Raw genomic sequence first — 22538 nt, forward strand, 5'->3', positions numbered from 1 at the left:
TAAAATGTCATCAATGAAGGTGATGTAGTAGAGCTGGACACCAATAGAATGTATGCGCATCAGACCACATAAGTCAGAATGAATGAGATGGATGATGTCATTTGTCTTGTTCTTTCTAGAGGGGAATGGTACCCTTGTCTTCTTTCCACTGGCACAACCTGTACATACTCCATCATGTTGGGCTTGAACATCGGGAATTCCAGACTCCCAATTTCTTCAATTTCAAAAGAGCATCATAATGTAAGAGGGCCAATCTTCAGTGCCACAACTCACTTAGATGATTAGTATCATGGACCAATTCTAGAAGAGGTCTTCCAGTAACCTTGTAGAGTCCTTCAAATATCGTTCACAATGTGAATGCATCTCTCATTGGTGATATAACAGGCCAAGTAAGAAATTTTCCCCTAATGAAGCCAACCCTCATCCCTTTGTCCTCCAAAGTAGATATTGATACCAAATTCTTCTTCAATCCTGGCACATACATCACATTATGGAGAAAAATAGATTCCCCAAACTCCAAATGGAATTTGAAGGACCCAAAGCCTTTAACAGGATTAGTGGAGTTGTCTCTAAGAAAAATTTTCAAATTTGACTCTCTCTCTCTACCAAATTAGAGAGAACTTCCTTATACCCAGAGAAATGATGAGTAGCGCCACTATCAACCAACCAACCATCCCATGAATCTAGAGGAGAGGAAATAGTAGGGTCTTAAATAAGAATATATTTAGATTGATTGCCCACATTACTTCCATAACTAGAGTATCTTGACTTCTTTTAAGGATGACAATCCTCTTCATGGTCACTTGGAGCATCTCTTCTTCTTCTTTCATCTCTTTCATTGCAATCATTCCTTCATTCATCTTCTCTTCTTCGATAATCAAACATGTTGTTGTTGCTTCTAGTGTTGTGGTGTGTGTTGGCTTGTTGGGGCCTGACCCAGGTTCGAAGTTAATTAGCCAAACAAATCCCTGTACTACTGGCACTTTCGGCAACAGTCCGCGGAGCGTGGACTGAGGTCTCACCCGAAGTAGTATGGGAGGGTGCTATAACCAGTTTTCTGCACCCTTGAGATGTCTGAGAGGTTCGACTGGTCTCACTGTTTTTCCCTGTGCACAGGTCGCTTCGCACACTTCCCTGTTCCTCACACCCTGATACACTGCCTTCGCACAACCCTAACCAGGGATTGTGGAGCTTCTGCGCTACTAGAGCCACGCTCTGCGCTGCTAGAGCTACGCTTTGCGCTATTACCCGATATCTTACTTATCTTCCTATACCAGTTAATTACCATTGCGTACTTGGATGTCTTATGTTATAATTAGTTATACAAAACATTCAAATAAGTTCACGTAGCATATAAACCGTATACTTGCAAATTATACCCGATCATGTATTAAAACAGGAAAATATGCACAAAAGTATGGTAAACTTTCTCTTTATTGATTCTTTCAACAGTTATAGACTCGACCTGCCCTGCACACTTAGTTGCAGGGGTCTACACACTCAGTTGTGGACTACTAGGCCTTTGCGCACTCAGCTGCAGAGCCTTTCCCTACCCTACGACCCACAGACACACTTTAGACTTAAGCATAATCACTTAGACTTCTCTTACTCTCCTCTATTCCATATTAGCTATTAGTTATCTTATACACTTAGATCCTTGCTCTATTTATACAATCCCATGGTCCGCGGACCATGGGTAGGTCTATCCAGCCGACGTTACATTACAAAAACTAGGGCGGACAACCCTGTGACTCTATTATGATTTCATGCCCCACAACCGGAATTTGCGGAGCTTTTACAAAAAGATTTGGTCAAAAATTGGGCTTTAAGCCCCAAAAGCTGCCTTGGGGGGATTCCATGCCCAACAATGTGAACCATTTCTCTTCTAGGGGCAATTGAGCATAATGACCCTTCTTGAAAATTGTAGCATTCAATGTGAGATGATGTTCTATCATTCCTTTTTACATTTTTAGGTGGATTCTTTATTGAATTTGATGGACTTTCTTTCCCTTTCTTCTTCTTGTTTTGAGTGATGAATGCATTGGGTTCTCCTTCTTCATGCATTTGAATTCTTCCTCTTGATATCATCCTTCATTCTTCTTGAGTGAGCTTTCCAACAATCTCATCAAATTATGGGAAGGTATTGTTGTTGGTTATAGTAGTAATGAAGGTTTCCCATGTGGGAGGGAGACCTCTAAGAGTTACAATCACCAATTCTATGTGAGGCACAGTTGTAGTTCCCTTCCTTTCCACATTTCCAACACACCTTTATAGGTGTTCTTGGAGATTCATATCTCCCTCTATATTTAGATATCCAACTTGATGACTTATTTTTGTTTCTATTATGGGATCATCCTCTCACAAAATGGGAATCTCCATTTTGGATCTCCATCTTTTTCCATCTCATCTCCTCCAACAACAAGGATGATAATATTTCATCAAACTTTAAGGTATTTGTATTGCTACTTATAACAACAACCACCCACGAATATGGTAGAGAACACAACAAATTGATGCACTCATCTTCATCTAAAATTTTAATATCAATAGATAACAATTAGTTTATCATAGTATTAAAGGCATTCAAATGTTCTGTTACTGAGTCTCCATCCTTCATCCTCAGGTTATACATCTTTTTCCATAGAAACAATTTGTTCACTAGAGACTTAGATTGGTACAAAGTCCCTAACTTGTCGCAAAAATCCTTCATTGTAGCTTTCCTTGATACATTCAACCATAATGAATCTGAGAGACACAATCGTATTGTGATCTTCGCCTTCTGATCTAACTTTGCCCAGTCGTCTGCTGACATTCTCGTTGGTGTCGTGCCTTGATCTACAATAATCGACTGATCCCAGTCCACTAAAAGATCCTCCATCTTGATCTTCCACAACTCAAAACTCTGACCATTAAATTTCTTGATCTCTATATTTCCATTGTTTTCCATCTTCTTTCATCTCAAGAATCGATCCCGCAGATCTCCCACTAAACGGGTCTACCATAGGGCTGAGCAAAACCCCTCTGCAGTACAAAAATTACATGTAAAGGAATTCTTAAAACCGAGAAATAAATAATGGAGAGAACATAAAACAAATATACACAAAGGTTTTCCCCTAGATCCCAAAACCAGGACTGCTAGATTGATTTTTCATTATATTCCTTTCAATGTTACAATACATATATATACATGCCAAAGCATTCATAAACCTTAATCCATTGACCCTGGATTAGAATATAACAGTCGTTCCCTTGACCGGATCTACAAAATACCATGGGAAGAAAACCATCATTCCCAAAACCATGTGAAAAACCAATGCACAAAACCATGGGTAGGTCTGCCCACCATATTTGGGTCTTCCCCCATCCTTGGGTCCGTTGAACTATTATTGGGTCCACATAAAAAATAAAATAAAAAATATTTCCTGGGGCGCTACCCCAGACCACGTGCAGGGGGGCCACCGCCCCCCTAAAAACACCTTGACAGGGGGGCCTACCGCCACCCTTGTGACCCCCCCACTGCGCTCGATGCAAAATACAACGTGTGAGACTAGTCGTGGAGATACTGTAGTTGGTAGAAGAATCCCAAATTACTATTCATATCTCGAGAGAAATAAAATTGACTTTCCTTACCCTTATACTGAAGGTATGTGCTCCCTCCTCATTCCTATATTTAAGAATGATATCACTCTGTAACATTACATATAACCTTATTTCCAAAATTATTGCAAAGTGCAACATGAAAACACTATGGGATTACATATCCATGGAGCAATTTGGTTTCCTACACAATTGAATTATTCATGATGCAATTTCCATAACACAAGAATTTATGCATTCCATTCATACAAAAATATTGGAACGATGGTTATGGAGGATTAATTGCGGAAGCCATACGATTGTGTGGAGTGGTCTTTCTTGAGGATTATATTGACAAAAATTCAACTAGACATGCACAATGTGGATTGGATTATCTCTTATGTAACGACTGTGTTTTTTGTTGTTTTAATAAATGGATATCCTACAAATTTATTTCGGGCGGGTAGAGGTTTGAGACTGAGTTTCTCTTTATCTCCCATGCTCTTCATTCTGTTTATGGATGGCATAGTTTGAAGATAAATTCAGCAAACAACATGGGAAAATTCATAGGCTTAAGGGTGGAAAACAAAGTTAACATATCTCACTTGTTTTTTGTGGACGACATCATCGCCTTCAGGATGGTCTCTAGAACATAATGGGTATTTCCTCATTACATTTTTTTACGTTTTTGGGAGGCCTCTGGAATGGTTGCAAATGGTCATAAGTCACTGTTACTTTTCTCAAGTGCAGAGAGGTTGGAGATTGATTTCATTGCAGGGATATTTGGGGTGGGATCCAAACCACTAGTGGATGGATTCACTTATCTTGGATTCAGACTTAAGCCAAACAATTACAGACTAAAAGATTAGACATGACTCGTAGACAAATTCCAAAATAAATTGAAATTTTGGACTCACCAGTGGCTTTCTTTAGGAGGTAGATATACTTTGGCTCAGGCGGTTCTAAAACAAATGTTAGTACACTATGCACATCTTTTCACACTCCCCTCCTATATCACTTCAAGGATTTGTTCTATCCTCTCTCAATTCATATGGTCGAGCATAAAAGAGATTCATAAATTCCATTTGGTTTGTTGGGACATAATCACAAGATCAAAGGATTTCGGAGGTTGGGGCATTCTGAACACAAAAATATTTGGTTAGTATCGTCTCATAAAGTCACTATGGAGAGAATTTTTTGGAGAAGGCATATGGGGGGGATTTTGAAGGAAAGGTACTTGAAGAAGAAAAGCACAATACACTGTTTCAGAGAAAAAGATATTGGCATAAAATCTGGGTCATACATATGGTTGAGTTTTCATAAGATAAAAAGCTAGTTCTTTCAAAGAATTAGATGGTCATTTGGGAGGGAAAAGAGATATTAATTTGTTTGGAACAAATTCCAGGAGTTAGAAATACATCTCGCCTTCCAGAGGACACTATTGAGGCTCTCCACTCTAGGGGCTTCCTTTTCTTGGAATAGATCATCTGCATATGGAGTGGGCATTGTCCAATTTGGAAAGACGCTGCATAATTGGGATTAAATGGATAGTGATTTCATACATGGAATAGTTTTATTCAAGATCTTTGGTAGGTAGGTCTATGCAAGAACGTGAAATGGGACTCACTCACTTGGGCTGGAAAACTACAACAAAGATTTGTAGTGTTCGTGGACATTTACAGGTATATTATGTGTACAAGATTTTCTTTAACTAACCCTTGTTTGTTTCAGAAGGTATGGAAGTGGAAAGTTCCCCTGAAGATAATTCTCTTCAATTGGATGGCATGGCATAATAAAATTTTGACGTGGGAAAATCTTAGTAAGAGGGGATACCAAGGTCCTGGGTGGTGCCCCCTATGCTGTGATTGAAATGAGATGGGCCTACACCTCTTTCTCAAGTGCAAGATTACTCTACATGCATGGGTGCAAATTCTTCATGCTTACCACATACGATTCAAATAGTTTCCATTAGTAGAATTATGTCTCTGTTGGTGCGTCTCCAGTAGTGGACAACATAACTCTATTCCACTATTTATCATCTAGGAGATATTGAAGGCTTGAGACATTCACATATTTTAAGGCATTCCTCTAAACCTTCTCAGAATTTGCTACAACATTAGAACCTGGTTGGACACACAAGAACAACACACAATGGTGACCAAGGATTTAATGGTTATAAATATGGCTCCTCACATTTTGTTTCCAGCTTGTTATTTGGATGGCACTGCACATGGCAGTCTATGTAGTTCTGGGGCTTGGCTTAGAATATGCAACTGAACACATTACATATTATTTTGGCATGGGGGATGGGCTCTAACACTAGAGCCGAGATATTGGCACTGTGGGGACTGCTCTGGTTTGCAAAGGAGAAATCTATGGACGGTATTCATATTTACGGGGTTTCTAAATCCCTCATTAATGGTATTATGGGAAACACTACTTTTTCTCCACTTGAACTTCCTTGTTGGATGGATCGTAATCTCTTTCAAGGATATCACATTCAAGCATATCTTCAAGGAATCAAACATCATTGCTAACACTCTATCGAAAGATGGGATTACTGTTGTTGTTGGTTTTCTGAGATTCGCTTTCTATGAGGATAACACAATTAGAGATGAGGGTTTGATTACTCTCCCATAGACTATATGCATTAATATGTTTTTGATTGAACAATACATGTAGGTGGATAAGTTTCTTGTTTTACAAAATTTTGGATGTCAGTATAGTTTTTTTTTTCCAAGTGATACTTTGCTTGTAAGTTGTATGTTCATGTTTGTTAAGTGAAACTTATATGGGTGATGATGGTTTTCTTACATGTTGCAGAAGTATATTGTAGAACAATCATGAATATGATATATGCATGGGTTTATATGTTTTATTAATAGAAACCAGTATTTTTTTTCGTCTGACCAAAAACAGAAGTTCATCTATAGACAAAAAAAAATCTCTTTTCAAACTGAACATCCTTATATTACTTGTACTTTCCTTTACATATATATAAAAAATTGCCAATAATCTTTTTGAAAAGTGAGGCCGATGGTTATGGAATCTAATTATGCTGCTCTTTTTTAACTGATTGCTGTACTCTAAAATGTGGTGTGAATATCTAATTACATTTAGTGTGTTTGAATTTTTTCTGTGTAAATTATAAAACACAAACTTATCGTCACACAAAATAATAGAATACGTGATAAACAATTGTGTTATATTGGCTTGCTTTCAAATGAAGAATTCTGTGGTTAACGTCATAGAAAAGAAAAAGGGCCCTCATTATTCATTACCGCACAAGCTATCACGAATCTCGTTTTCGTTGTTTGCTATAATGGCGATTATGCTCTTTTACATTCAATTCTTTGGTCCTATCTATCTATCTATGTATCAGAGTTATCGGTTACAAAAGTTCAGCATTAGTGTTCACAATCCCCGTTTGGTTTTTAGTTACATAATTTCTGCTTCCCTTCCACAATGCTCTGCTCTTGTAGTGTTAATATTGGTTGAGGATTTCATTGGCTGGAATTTTTCATTTCAAGATTTCTCAATATTGATATTCACCATTCTGGGGCTTTGTTATTTTGTGCTATCAAGGGAGTTGAACATATTTTTTTATCATGGGTGATCCTGGTTTCGTATCTGGATTTATTGGTGTGGGCATAGACATGGCTATCCACCAAATTATCGATCACGTTAACATTGCTCTCCGTTGCAAGAAAGAATTGCCCAATTTGAAGCGTCTGGTAATGGAAATTAAGCCAATGTTGAAGGAGATCCAGCACTATCGCTTGCAATTAAATAGCAAGAAAATCTCAATTCCTCAAAGCAACAATAAGCTGAGACCCTCGGCTGCTAATAAATGGCTTAAGGAGCTGGATGCGCTTCCCCGACCAGCATCAGCAATGGCGCAACAATGCAGTACAATCGCTAAGTATGACGTGATTTCTCGTTATAAAACGAGTAGAAGGATTACTCCGAGAGAGACTTTCAAGAATCGAAGAGTTGTGCGCCTCTCCAGTTGGAGCCTCTACTTCTGCAACGCCCACCCAACCTGATGCTTCAAGAGGTTTCTTCATCAACGAACCCCTCATCGTGGGGCAACACAATGCTTTTGCAGCACTAGAGAAGTCAGTGATGGAGGCAGAGGGTGAGTCTTCCTTTTCGTGCATTGGCGTGCTTGGCAAGGGTGGTTCTGGTAAAACCCTCCTCCTGAAGTCCGTCTTCAATAGCAAAAAGGTGAGGGATTCCTTTTCCAATGGATTGTTGCTTTGGCTGACTGTTTCGCAGTCTCCATCTTTCACAAATATTAGGAATCAACTGTCTTCCCAAATAGGCATGCAAGCAAACATAAATCCAGATCACAATATGAATGAGGAAGCTATAAAAATATGGTTGCATGAGAGTATGCAGGTCAAAAGGTTTGCGTTGTTCTTGGATGATGTATGGGAGGAGGGTGGCAGATTGCTAGAGGAATTGGGTCTACTCCGGCTAGCCGACCATTCCACCTCCAAAATTGTTGTGAGTTCAAGGAACCAGAAAACGCTGTTGGAGATGGGAGTTAATGCAGATAAGTCCACATTGATTAAATTAGGCGATTTGATGGAGGATGATAGTTGGCGGCTGTTTGTTTATCATGCTTTTCCACATAACAGTGGAAATCTGCCAGGAAACATCGACGAAGGAAAGGCGAGGGTTGTGTGTACAAAGTGTGGAGGGCTTCCCTTGGCAATCAAAGCAGTAGGGAGGGCAATGGCAGGAATTATTGATGCACAAGAATGGGACTTGGCAGTCCACAGGTTGTCGAACGCCAACAGGCAAGACCTTCAAGCTGTCTATGATTGCCTCAGTTTGAGTTACGATGCACTGGGCAACTAACAATGTAAACTTTGAAACGGGAACTGATACTGTTACCCGTTTCGTAGAGATAGCAAAAAGTGACCTGATTTTGAAAAGGGGTGATGCAGAACACACATGTTTTTTTTAGAGCATAGTTTTTGGCACTTTAGTTTTTTTTATGTACATCACGTTTTAGAATGGTAGTGATTTTCATGCTGATTTAAAAAAGTGAGCATTCTGCATCACACTCCTTTTTTAAAAGCCATGTTTTTTGGCTTTAAATTTTTTAATGTATAAAATGTAAATAATTATTTAGTAAATTTGATAATTTTTGAAGTGGTCGTTTTCTCCACATTTTCTTGTTTTTTATTATAATTTTAAAATTTTTTTTCGTGAGGTTTTTACTGTTTTGCATTTTTAAATTAGAAGGTTGATATTTAGACTTTTCGATATTCTACATATTTATACATCCTTAATTAATTTTTCAATCGACATGAAATAATTGTTTCTAAAAAACAATATTTTTTAACAATGGACATAAAAATAACAATTTTTAACATAAATATAACTAAAAAACTACACGTTTTGATAATTTTTTGTTAGAATTGACATGTCAAAATCACAATTTTTATACGATAATTTTAATTAAAAATGGTTAAATAATAGCTTTTTCTATGTCAAATTTCATGTCAAAAAAATAATAAAAATCACTTTTTTTTTTTCGAAAAATAATGATTAACTTAAAAATCAATGCAAAAATCACATATTACCAATATTGAACGTATAACAACCCTAATTGAGTGTTTATTCTTCTCATAAAATGTCAAAGTCAAAACATTGCAAAGCTTGATTTACAAGCATAACTTAAATTTAATCAACAATGTCACGTAATCCAAACTCTTCGTCCTCTAGAGTTTCATCATTGTCCTCTTCCACAATATTTTCTGTTTCATTTTGCTCATTTTCCTCTTCTAATGGGTCATTGATGTCTGCGAAACTCCCAATGTATGTCTTTCCAAACATTCCATGTAATGGTGGTTGGGGTTCCTTTGCCTTTTTTGCCACACGTGATTCACTAAAGTCCCCTTTCTTCAACCCAATTTCTTGCATTGCATCTGGAAGAAATTGAATAGCATTAATTCTTTGCTGAATGAAATTGCACTATACTGGATCTTTTTCAATTGCAATGCAATTTCTTCCTTTTTGAAGGCAACATGCTAGTGTTGTACCTAATTATCAAGCACAAAGAAATAATGAACTAAATTAGTACAATGACATATTAATTAAAAAAATAACATATTGAAATTCAATTCCATATAATAAAACTTACCTGAGCCAGAAAATAAATCCAAAACCCAATCTCCTTCATTTGAACAAATGTCTATAAGATAGTTAATCAATAATTGTGGTTTTCGATAAATGTTAACTATCTCTCCTTTTGCTTCTTTGTCTTCATATGTTAGTTTTCTCACAACAGCATCATAACTCAGTGTTTGGCTATGACTCTTTCTGTCTACCCGATTAAAAATCATAGACATATGGCTATCATCTTTTGCCCAACTATCAATATGAATGAACTCACAATCATTTATAAATTGTTGATCTTCATTGTGAAGAATATTTGACTTTTCCCTGTAACATGAAATAGTAAAAGTTAAATTAACTTGTACATAAATAAATTTTTCAACATTAATCAAATATACATTTTAAACGTCTTACCATGTAAGCTGCATCCTTGAATTTGTTTTCCCCTTGAAGCTTGACAATATCATTGCCAATTGTGTGTCTGAATGAAATGTCACAAATCTCCATAATGGTGATGACGTGACTTCTACAAATCCCGCAACCACTTTACTAAAAGCTTGATAAGTATAAGGGTCACTATCATAGTCAATGTTTGGAATATTGAAACCATGGGGAAATCTGCAATGACTAGGGCATAATCCCTTTTAGGTATGAGTTTAGCAATGTCTTCACAGTCGCCTTGTATTACTTGATATTGAATAGTGTCTAGCCCATTCCAAATGAAATGATTAAGAGTTGGATCAAGTTGAATATCCTTAATACGTTGCTTCCTCAGTCTTTCCATCTTTATTTTTTCAATAAAGGTTTTGAAACTATCTGGCACTCCATTATCATCCTTCCTCATCTTTTATAAAATAAACAAATATATGTGTAAGTTATAAATTAAAAATAGTACACAGGTGAATAAAAATGAATGTATAAATCAAGATACCTTTTTAAATGCAAGATAAAAAGCTTTTAATGTTGATGTAGAACTTGAATCTGGATAGTTGCGTATGACATCATCCCAACTATCTTCATTCAACAATCTAACCATTTGTTCTTGAATTTTCATGTAAACTTTGTGACTGCATAGATAAAGTAACAAAAAGTTAATATAATGATATGTATAACAAATACTACCAAGAACAACATGTTTTATTTAAAATATAATTAAAATCTAGAAATAAATAAAAATATTTCAAGAAACTTACTTTTGAAATTCTTCAGACATTTCCTCCAATGATAATTCCCCTGACCTCACACGAGATAATATTGTTTTGACAATTTTTTCATCTTTCACTCCTTGCATCGCCCTCCAAGGTGTGATAGTCATATCGTCTGGAAGATGCTTCATTTCAGGAGCTAATTTACTGTTGCCACATATGAATGGCTTAGACTTTTTGACCTTCTGGTTTTTAATGGCAATGTCTTCCCACATGCTAAAAATCTCATCAATCAACCTCCAAACATCTCCAGTTCTAAATGCTAATTGGAAAATGTTATCAATACCTCTGAATAAATCACTATGTTTGCTGCCTTTTCCACCTTTTGAATTGGATTTCTCTTCAATTTGATATCCTATTTCCATACAACATTCCTTTCGGAAATCTGCATTAACTTTTGTCCTATCCCCACCACATTTTTCTTCAAATTCACTATGAATAAATCTAACTCTTTGGATGAAAGTCATAGACATCCTATATTCATTATCTGAATTATGATCCCATGCCACTAACTTTGCTTCTGTATCAGATAAACCAGCGTAAATGATACATTTCATTGTTTCAAAACGTGGTTTATTAGGATATTCCTCCATCAATTGTCTTTGAGCTTCTACAGAATGGTTCCCCCCAAGCACATAATAATTGTATTCAAAACATTTTGACTTATCAAATGCTTCTTTGTTGGGAACTTGAAGTGGATCAACAAGAAGCACATAACTAACCACATGAGCATATGGATTGTACCTCATCAATGTCTTCAAGTTGTGAACATGAAAATGATGTGGCTTTCTAACTTGATATTGACATTGTCCTTCACTTGCTTTATAGGTTTTCCTGACATTAAGCTGAAATGTGCGACCACCATCAATTAATTTTCTCCTTGTCAAATTCTCTCGAATGACATTTTGTTTTGTTTTGATAATGCCATCTTCTAAATCAGCTCCTGGTGTAATGATTTCTCTGCTTCCTTTTGAAGTTTCACTAGGTTCTTGACTGCTGGTAATGATTGCTTCAAAATCATTAACTTTACTTTTCTTGGTCATAACATTCCCACCAGAGTTATTCTTGGGCATTGTTACTTTTGGATTTTTATGGCTCTTCTCAGTTCCAATGTCATCTTCAGTAATGACAACATATGTTTCATTGTCAATTTCAACTTCATCGTTCTCAAAAGTAACTTGTTTACCCTTGCTAGATTTATCCACCAGAGACCTTTTTTTCTGATTCTTTGGATGTAGTTTTGTAGCATTATCAATTATTTCATTTTGCCTATTTTCCATATCTTCTTCTGACACTGAGTAAAAACTGCTGACAACTTTCATAATATCATTCTCAATGAAATGAATGCCTCCCAACCTAATTGAACAACTTTCAACGAAATTCTGCCAAACAAAATATCATATGTCAGTAAAAAACAAAGTTAAAAAATATAGTGAGACACTTTCAAAAACGCAAAATACAAATATAAATAACAATACTTACGATGTTTTGTGTCATCTCATTTACGATTTGACTACACAACTTTGCAGATACCTCGCTCGTGTCATACAATGAATATGATAGTTGGTATTTAACCCTTTCATGTGACTTGGGAGCTTTTGTAAGTACGTAAACAACTTCAGTGTCCGGTATCGAACACATATCTACGACTCTTCCCATCACCTCAAAAATTCCATTATCATTCGGTATATCGATATATAGATATATATTCACATTTACACTTTCTCTTTCTTTCACATACCACATACTTGATGGAAATTTCACCTCTTTCGAATTCTTCCAGTCTGAAATCATCTTCTTATCACTTGAGACACTTGAAAGATTTGTAGTCATGAGCTCAGGTGGAGTTTGTTCACCAATGTTTTTTTTAGATGCACCTTTATGAGTCTTTGGTCCAGAAAGATTCACTGAAAATCTCTTTGATGCCATTTTCCTGAAAAATAGAAACACATAAATCAGTAAATAATAAAAACATATTAACTTAAATTAACAACGAAAATATATCATAAATTTTAATCAACAATCGCCCCACCCACCGCCCCTCATATTTCAAAAGGACATGCATTAACATTCCAGTGTAAAAAAGTAAATCACGAATAAAACATTTTGCTCGGGCGCCCTCACCCACCCCCCTCCCCCCCCCGCACGGCACGGGCGCCCTCACCCACTCACCCTCCAAGCATCCCAGCCCGCCCGCCCCAACTTTCTCCCTACTCTGTCCCCGACACGCCCGCACGCCCGCCCGACCCGGGCGCCCTCACCAACCCCTCTGGGCGCCCCACCCCTTCAGGTGCCCTCGCCGGCCAGCCCACCCCACCCCTTCGGGCACCCTCGCCCGCCCCCCCCGCACGGCGCCCTCACCCACCCGCCCGCCTCACCTGAACCCCCCTCTGCCTGGGCTCCCTACTTCTCCCCCTCACCTGCCCACCCGCACCCCCTCACCCGCCCGCTCCAACCCTCCCGGCGCCCTCACCCCTTCGGGCGCCCTCGCCCGCCCGTCCGCCCGGCGCCCTCACCCACCCGCCCGCCTCACCTGAACCCCCCTCCGCCCGGACTCCCTACCTCTCCCCCAACTCGCCAACCCCGCACCCCCTCACCCGCCCGCTCCAACCCGCCCGCCCCGCCCGGCGCCCTCACCCACCTGCCCGCCTCACCCGAACCCCCCTCCGCCCGGGCGCACTCGTGTAGGAGCCACCCGGGCCGCCCGCGGCCTCGCCCGGCAGGCAGGCCGATTCCGGGAATCGCCCTGTCTGCCGGGCGAGGGCGCGGGCGGCCCGGGTGGCGCCTGCACGAGGGCACCTTCCCTCGTGCAGGCGCCACCGGGGCCGCCCACGCCCTCGGCGCCACCGGGGCCGCCCGCGCCCTAGCCCGGCAGGCAGGACGATTCCCGGAATCGCCCTGCCTGCCGGGTGAGGGCGCGGGCGGCCCGGGTGGCGCCTGCACGAGGGCGCCCCCCCTCGTGCAGGCGCCACCCAGGCAGCCCGCGCCCTCGCCCGGCAGGCAGGGCGATTCCGGGAATCGCCCTGCCTGCCGGGCGAGGGCGCGGGCGGCCCGGGTGGCGCCTGCACGAGGGAGCCTGTAACGCCCTACAGTTGTGCACGGGCGCGCGCTCCCTCTCCTCATGAAAATCGACTAAGTAAAAGTGCGAGCGTCCAACATTGTATGTGCGCGCAAGTGTGGAGAAGACTTGCGGTTATATATGGTGGGTGGACAGCGTGCGAGCCGACCATGGGCGCACCCACACATCGGGCGAGCCGACATTGAGGGCGAGCGTTAGGTGGGCGTTTGTGTTAATATTTAGGAGGTCGGCCGACGATGGAGTTACGACCTCGCTCTCATATATATTGGAGAGGACTGCGATTCATTTAACCATCGAACAATCGATCAACGCACTAGTTCTACATCGCAGTACGGAGTGCGCACTTGGATAAGAGCGCAGATTGGTCTAGCCGCAGCTCGGGTATGAGCCCACCACGACGGGCGAGGTGAAGGTATTGGGCACGGTTGGGTAGTGCGCGCGGGCGCCTACCACACAGAGTTAGCGTTGGGTATATGTTGTGGTTCGGGTAAGGGCCGTGCACGGGTGCACCCACCCGCCCAACACCAAACGGTGTAACTTGATATTGTATGTTATATTTCAGTGGAGTCTTGGCAGACTGCCGTGCGCTCTAGCATGGGCAGGCGCCCTCCTGTTTATTGAACGCCGGTTGAGCGCGGCTCCCGGTCATGTAAAATTCTGCATATATAATAAAAGATCATTTATTATTATTATTGCCGAGTTGTATTATTATCTTTATATTGTTGATGGTTTCCGCACATTAATAATATGTAATTCATGTTTATTATGAATTGTTGAAGGCGTAGTTTGCAAAGTTAATTAATGATGGAACAAGTTATTAACTTAGGCAGTGCTGCACCCGGCCAATTAAACGAAAAAAGAATTGGGGGCGTGACAGGTGGTATCAGAGCTGATCCAGGGGTGGAGAAGCTTGATGGAGCAGGTTCACAGGTGGTGAAGCCGTTGCTTATGACAAGTGAAGCTGATTCAGGGTTGAAGAAGCTTGATGAACAAGGAAGAGTTATGGAGAAATCGTGGATGAACAGTCTGGGTTTCGTGGACTTGATGGTTCATGGCAAGACCATTCAAGCTCTAGTGGACATGGGGGCCACTCATAACTTCATAACGACACGGTTGGCAAAAGAGGTTGGACTGATGATCTTCCCCTCGAATGTGGAAGTCAAGGCAGTGAACTCTAGAGCTAAAGTGGCGGGTTTGGTACACGAAGTACCTGTGCAGATAAAAGACTGGAAGGGTCAGTTGGACTTCACGGTGATGGAGATGAACGACTTTGATATGATACTCGGACAGGATTTCTTGAAGGGCAACAAGGCTATTGTTGTCCCCTTCTGTGATGAGGTGGTGCTGGTTGGACAGACACAAACTTGGACTTTGCCCACTCATAGGCAAAGGAGGGAAGTCAAGGTGCAACATGTTTCGGCACTAAGTTTGGAGAAGGCTATGAAGGAGTCAGATATGGAGACATATGTGGTGATGTTCAAGGATGTCGAAGGTGATGGAGTGGGGACGCCTGTTCCAGCTGAGATATCTGATGTGCTGACCAAGTATGCGGATTTGATGCCTGATGAGCTTCCAAAGAAGCTTCCACCAAGGCGTGCAGTGGACCATAGCATTGAGCTTGAGCCAGGAAAGCAACCCCCGGCTAAAGAACCTTATCGGTTGTCAGGGCCTGATTTGGAGGAGTTGAAATGACAGTTAAAGGAGTTAACTGATGTAGGTTTCATTAGACCTTCAAGGTCCCCTTATGGAGCTCCGGTATTGTTCCAGCGAAAGAAGGATTCGAATGAGCTACGGATGTGCTGTGATTATCGTGCATTGAACAAGCAGACGGTAAGGAACAGGTATCCTTTGCCATTGGCTGCTGATTGCTTTGACAAGCTTGCGAAAGCCCGAGTGTTTTCCAAGCTGGACTTGAGGCATGGGTATTATCAGGTGCGGATAGCTGAAGGAGACGAGAAGAAGACCGCGATAGTAACAAGGTATGGTAGCTTTGAGTTCCTTGTTATGCCATTCGGGTTGTGTAATGCTCCTGCTACGTTTTGCACTTTGATGAATGATGTCCTACGACCATACTTGGATTCGTTCGTAGTAGTGTACTTGGACGATATAGTGGTGTTCAGTGACAACATGGAGGATCATAAGAAGCACTTGGCGATGGTGTTCGAGGCACTGAGGGAAAATCAGTTGTTCTTGAAGAAGTCTAAGTGTGTGTTCGCTTAGACCGAGATTCCGTTCCTTGGGCATATTGTTGGTCAAGGGTACATACGGATGGAGCCGAGCAGAGTGAAGGCGATTGAGGACTGGGTTGAACCGAAGAATGTCCATGAGATGAGGGTGTTCTTGGCCATGACCAACTAGCAACGGAAGGTTGTAGAGGGGTACTCCAAGGTGACATCGGCACTGACAGACTTATTGAAGAAAGACAAGAGGTGGAGTTGGACGAACAAATGTCAAGAGGCATTTGATGACTTGAAGAAGAGGATGGTTACAGCACCGATACTGAAGTTGCCTGACTTCGAGAGACCGTTTGAGGTACACACTGATGCTTCGGATTTTGCCATAGGAGGGGTTCTTATGCAGGATGGGCATCCGGTGGCGTACGAGAGTCGGAAGTTGCAGGATAGAGAACGGAGGTATCCGGTCCATGAGAAGGAGATGACTGCGATCATTCACTGTCTTCATGTGTGGAGGCATTACCTGATTGGGAAGCCATTTGTTGTCAAGACTGACAACGTTGCAGCAAGTTATTTTGCATCACAACCGAAGCTTTCTGCGAAGCAAGCTCGTTGGCAGGACTTCTTGGCAGAATTCGACATGACTATCGAGTATAGACCGGGAAGGCACAATGCGGTAGTAGATGCCCTTAGCAGGAAGGGACAACTTGCAGCATTGGAGGGAGAAGACCGGGCAGCTAGGAGTAGGAGTCGAGTTTAGATGTCAGAAGAGATGCAGAATAAGATCAAGGAAAGTGTTGAAACCGATACTTTGGCGCAGAATATAGTGAAGCAGATAAAGGAGGGGAAGACACGAAAGTTCTTTCTACGAGACGGGTTCTTATTCTTTGGAAACCGACTCTATGTTCCAAAGTCATCTGGACTCAGGAGGCACCTTTTGAAGGAGTGCCACGACTCGCCATGGGCTGGCCACCCAGGGATGCGTCGTTCTTTGGCATTGTTAGAGAGAGGATTCTTTTGGGAGAAGATGCAGGAGGATGTAGAGGAGTATGTACATACGTGCATCATTTGTCAGCAGGACAAATCGGATACTCAGAGACAAGGAGGACTGTTGCAGCCTTTACCGATTCCAAAGAGGCCATGGATGAGTGTCTCAATGGACTTCATCACTCAGTTGCCATAGGTTCAGGGGTATAATGGGATTATGGTCGTGGTTGATCGTTTTTCCAAGTATGCTGTCTTTGTTCCAATAAAGATACCATGTGGAGCCGAGCGGACTGCGGAGTTGTTCTTTAAGAACATAGTGAAGTATTGGGGGATGCCATTGAGCATTGTGTCGGATAGAGATCCGCGCTTTACAGGGAGATTTTGGACCACATTGTTCAAGCTAGTCGGGACGGAGTTGTTGATGAGTTCGAGTTACCATCCACAGACAGATGGGTAGACCGAGAGGATCAACGCATTGCTGGAGGACTACTTGCGACATTATGTGACGGCTGATCAAAAGAATTGGCCTGAACTCTTGGATATTGCTCAGTTTAGCTACAATATTCAAAAGAGTTCTGCGACGGGGTATAGTCCATTTGAGTTGGTGAATGGGCAGATGCCGGTTGCACCGCATACCGTAGTGACGGGAGGCTTCTTGAGAAGTCCTCATGCGAAGAAGTTCATGAAGGCTTGGGAGGAGACCTTGGAGTTAGCACGGTTGCGCTTGCACGATGCTGCAAGGAGGATGAAAAAGTATGCTGATCGTGGGAGACGAGAGGCACACTTCAGTGTGGGAGATATGGTGTTTCTTAGAATTACCGGGGAGCAGTTTCAGCCAGCCAAGGGGACGACGCGCAAACTGACACGGAAGTATGAGGGACCATTCCGAGTGAAGAAGAGAGTGGGGGAAGTTGCTTACGAGCTGGAGCTTCCACGCCATATGAACATGAAGCATCCGATTTTTCATGTGAGTCAGTTGAAGAGATGTAGACTTGATTCAGACCATCCGGAGAGAGTTGAACCGACGAGAGGACTAGCTGGGATTGTGGATAGACCAGAACTAGATTTGGAGAAGCTTTTGAGGCTCAGAACTACAGGAGTTGGTTGCCACATGAGAAGGGAATTTCTTTGCAGATGGAAGAATGCACCGGAGGAAGAAAGTTGGGAATCGGAGGACTCACTTTGGAGATGGAAGGACAAGATCGAGAAGTACGACAGGAAATTAAGGAGGAAGGCAGGATTGTCGAGGACGACAATGACTTCTGGTGGAGGAGGATGTAATGCCCTGCAGTTGTGCACGGGAGCGTGCTCCCTCTCCTCATGAAAATTGACCAAGTAAAAGTGCGAGCGTCCAACATTGTATGTGCGCGCAAGTGTGGAGAAGACTTGCGGTTATATATGGTGGGTGGACAGCGTGCGAGCCGACCATGGGCGCACCCACACATCGGGCGAGCCGATGTTGAGGGCGAGCGTTAGGTGGCCGTTTGTGTTAATATTTAGGAGGTCGGCCGACGATGGAGTTACGACCTCGCTCTCATATATATTGGAGAGGACTGCGATTCATTTAACCATCGAACAATCGATCAACGCACTAGTTCTACATCGCACTACGGAGTGCGCACTTGGACAAGAGCGCAGATTGGTCTAGCCGCAGCTCGGGTATGAGCCCGCCACGACGGGCGAGGCGAAGGTATTGGGCACGGTTGGGTAGTGCGCGCGGGCGCCTACCACACCGAGTTAGCGTTGGGTATATGTTGTGGTTCGGGTAAGGGCCATGCACGGGTGCGCCCACCCGCCCAACACCAAACGGTGTAACTCGATATTGTATGTTATATTTCGGTGGAGTCTTGGCAGACCGCCGTGCGCTCTAGCACAGACGGGCGCCCTCCTGTTTATTGAACACCGGTTGAGCGCGGCTCCCGGTCACGTAAAATTCTGCATATATAATAAAAGATCATTTATTATTATTATTGCCGAGTTGTATTATTATCTTTATATTGTTGATGGTTTCCGCACATTAATAATATGTAATTCATGTTTATTATGAATTGTTGAAGGCGTAGTTCACAAAGTTAATTAACAATGGAACAAGTTATTAACTTAGGCGGTGCCGCACCCGGCCAATTAAACGAAAAAAGAATCGGGGGCGTGACAGCGCCCCCTCGTGCAGGCGCCACCTGGGCCGCCCGCGCCCTCGCCCGGGAGAGGGCGCGGGAGGCCCGGGTGGCGCCTGCACGAGGGCGCCCCCCTAGTGCAGGCGCCACCCGGGCTGCCTGCGCCCTCGCCCAGCAGGCAGGGCGATTCCCGGAATCGCCCTGCCTGCTAGGTGAGGGCGTGAGCGGGCCGGGTGGCACCTGCACGACGAGGGGTGCCCTCATGCAGGTTCCACCCAGGATGCCCGCGCCCTCGCCCGGTAGGCAGGGCGATTCCCGGAATCGCCCTGCCTGCCGGGCGAGGGTGAGGGCGGCCCAGGTGGCGCCCCCCCTCGTGCAGGCACCACCCGGGCCGCCCACGCCCTCGCCCGGCAGGCAGCGCGATTCCCGGAATCACCCTGCCTGCCGGGCGAGGGGGCGGGCGGCCCGGGTGGCGCCTGCACGAGGGGGGGCGCCACCCGGGCCACCCGCGCCCTCACCCGGCAGGCAGGGCGATTCCGGGAATCGCCCTGCCTGCCGAGCGAGGGGGCGGGCGGCCCAGGTGGCGCCTGCACGAGGGCGCCTCCTCGTGCAGGTGCCACCCGGGCCGCCCGCGCCCTCGCCCGGCAGGCAGGGCGATTCCGGGAATCGCCCTGCCTGCCGGGCGAGGGGGCGGGTGGCCCGGGTGGCGCCTACACGAGGGCGCCCCCTCGTGCAGGCACCATCCGGGCTGCCCGCCCCCTCGCCCGGCAGGCAGGGCGATTCTTGGAATCGCCCTCCCTGCCGGGCGAGGGCGCGGGCGGCCCGGGTGGTGCCTGCATGAGGGCGCCCCCCCTCGTGCAGGCGCCACCCGGGCCGCCCTTGCCCTCGCCCGGCAGGCAGGGCGATTCTGGGAATCGCCCTGCCTGCCGGGCGAGGGCGCGGGCGGCCCGGGTGGCGCCTGCACGAGGGCGGGCCCGGGTGGTGCCTGCACGAGGGTGCCCCCCCTCGTGCAGGCGCCACCCGGGCCGCCCGCGCCCTCGCCCGGCAGGCAGGGCGATTCCTGGAATCGCCCTGCCTGGCGGGCGAGGGCGCGGGCGGCCCGGGTGGCGCCTGCACGAGGGCGCTTGTCACGCCCCTACACCTGCGGTAGTCTTCCAACCGCTTGTAGCGAGGTGTGGCACCACCGAACGCTTTCTTTTCAACAATACTAACATTCGTGGACTACGCCTACTTCAACATTAGCATACTTAGTTTGTGTTTCGCAACCAAGTAAAAGCATTTATCCTTTATACTTAATGAAACCCATACTCATTCATTATCCATATGCAATTAACCGAGAACAACAATTGCAAACAAGTATAAAGGGAGGGGCAACTCCCGAACAGTCTACCCAACAATATATTAAGAATATCAGTTTTACAATGTACAAGTGTGCCTTGCCAAACCAAGTCTACACTTAGAATATTTTTACAATCAAGGCATAGAACAACCTTTTACAATCATGTGCACCCTTGCACAAAGAGGAGTGCTCACCCGAGCCACCTATCTCTCTCTATCAAGTCCTGCACACAATGTCTGCACAACCGAACCTTCACATCTCAACCGGCATCAAAATTCCAACTCTGCACAATGGAAGAACTACGCATAACCCATGCGTATTCCCCTTTTACCCCTGCGCAGGTCGTTTTACCCTTTTGCGTAGATAAGAGTGCGAAGATGAGTTGATGCAAATGAATTGCAGTCCCCTTCTATATATACGCATAGCACAAGTGCGTATTACCTTGGCCGACCCTCTAAATATTATCATGAACGCCCCAAGTCTTTGATTTATCATGTCGGCTTGGGGTATGTTTTGTTACCCAACATTCAACGCATATAACCTTCGTACGCACATACAACTTGTGCGCCTAAGTGTGATGACACTTAGTCATTTTCGTGTGCTTCCATAACGTCGCATATTTTGTCGCATTGTGTCGCACTTCTACCGCAGCTCGTCGCAAACCCGTCGCACAATCGGTTGTCGCGCGCCCATCGTGTGCCCGTCGTGCGCCCATGCCCGGTGTCCGTCGCACAATCACCCAGAGGCCTTACAGCGCCCCCTGTCACGCCCCTACACCTGCGGTAGTCTTCCAACCGCTTGTAGCGAGGTGCGGCACCATCGAACGCGTTCTTTTCAACAATACTAACATTCGTGGACTACGCCTACTTCACATTAACATACTTAGTTTGTGTTTCGCAACCAAGTAAAACCAATTATCCTTTATACTTAATGAAGCCCATACTCATTCATTATCCATATGCAATTAACCGAGAACAACAATTGCAAACAAGTATAAAGGGAGGGGCAACTCCCGAACAGTCTGCCCAACAATATATTAAGAATATCAGTTTTACAATGTACAAGTGTGCCTTGCCAAACCAAGTCTACACTTAGAATATTTTTACAATCAAGGCATAGAACAGCCTTTTACAATCATGTGCACCCTTGCACAAAGAGGAGTGCTCACCCGAGCCACCTATCTCACTCTGTCAAGTCCTGCACATACTATCTGCACATAATCCCAACCTTGGCATGCTTGCCTCACCCAAACCGGCACTTAACAGTCCAAAACTGCACCTTAGAAGTACTACGCATGAGTTGTGCATAGTCTTCCTTTACCCCTGCGCAGTTTTCCCCTTGTGCGTATGAGTGTACAATCCTTGTGCGAAGATGCTTGGTGCAAATGAAGTGCAGCCTCCTTTTATTTATACGCATATCATCCATGCGTAGTACCTTGGGCCGACCACTTAACTTTATTCATGAGCGCCCCCAAGTTTACTTTAACATGTCGGCTTGGTGCATAGTTTATGCCCAACGTTCAATGTCTATAAACCTTGTACGCTCACATATCATATACGCTTAAGTGTGGAATGACACTTAGTCATTTTTCCGTGTGCTCCATAACGTCGCAGGTTTTGTCGCAATTGTGTCGCACTCTTACCGCAGCTCATCGCAAACCCGGTTGTCGCGCGCCCATCGTGCGCCCGTCGTGCGCCCGTGCCCGGTGCCCGTCGCACAATCACCCGGAGGCCTAACATTCTCCTCCACCTGAAATCGTTGTCGTCCTCGACAACATACCATCATCCATGATGTTCACTCCTCCACATAAGGCAAACATCACTGCAACATATGTAGAACCACTGTCGCCACCATGTCTCGGCCTAGTGGCCACTGCCACCAAGCTCACCATACCAAAGTATGTATATCCACAATCCATGCTCAGGTCCATGG

General features: G+C 44.2%; 1 protein-coding gene across 1 annotated transcript; it reads left to right on the forward strand.

The window, feature by feature from the left end:
- The first annotated feature begins 7701 nt into the window (after nt 1-7701).
- LOC149264718 (putative disease resistance protein At1g61300) lies at nt 7702-8442 on the forward strand. Its single transcript, XM_089400538.1, has one exon. It carries the CDS (start codon nt 7702-7704, stop codon nt 8440-8442), a length of 741 nt encoding a protein of 246 aa, XP_089256664.1.
- The last annotated feature ends 14096 nt before the right edge of the window (nt 8443-22538 follow it).

Source organism: Pinus tabuliformis, chromosome 6 (assembly GCF_031772625.1).
Source record: "Pinus tabuliformis cultivar Carrire ecotype Pingquan chromosome 6, CPIR1, whole genome shotgun sequence".
In the NCBI taxonomy this organism is placed as follows: Eukaryota; Viridiplantae; Streptophyta; class Pinopsida; order Pinales; family Pinaceae; genus Pinus; species Pinus tabuliformis.

Coding starts and splice junctions, on each gene's coding strand:
- LOC149264718 (XM_089400538.1), top strand. CDS start 7,702: ATGGAGGCAGAGGGTGAGTCTTCCTTTTCGTGCATTGGCGTGCTTGGC.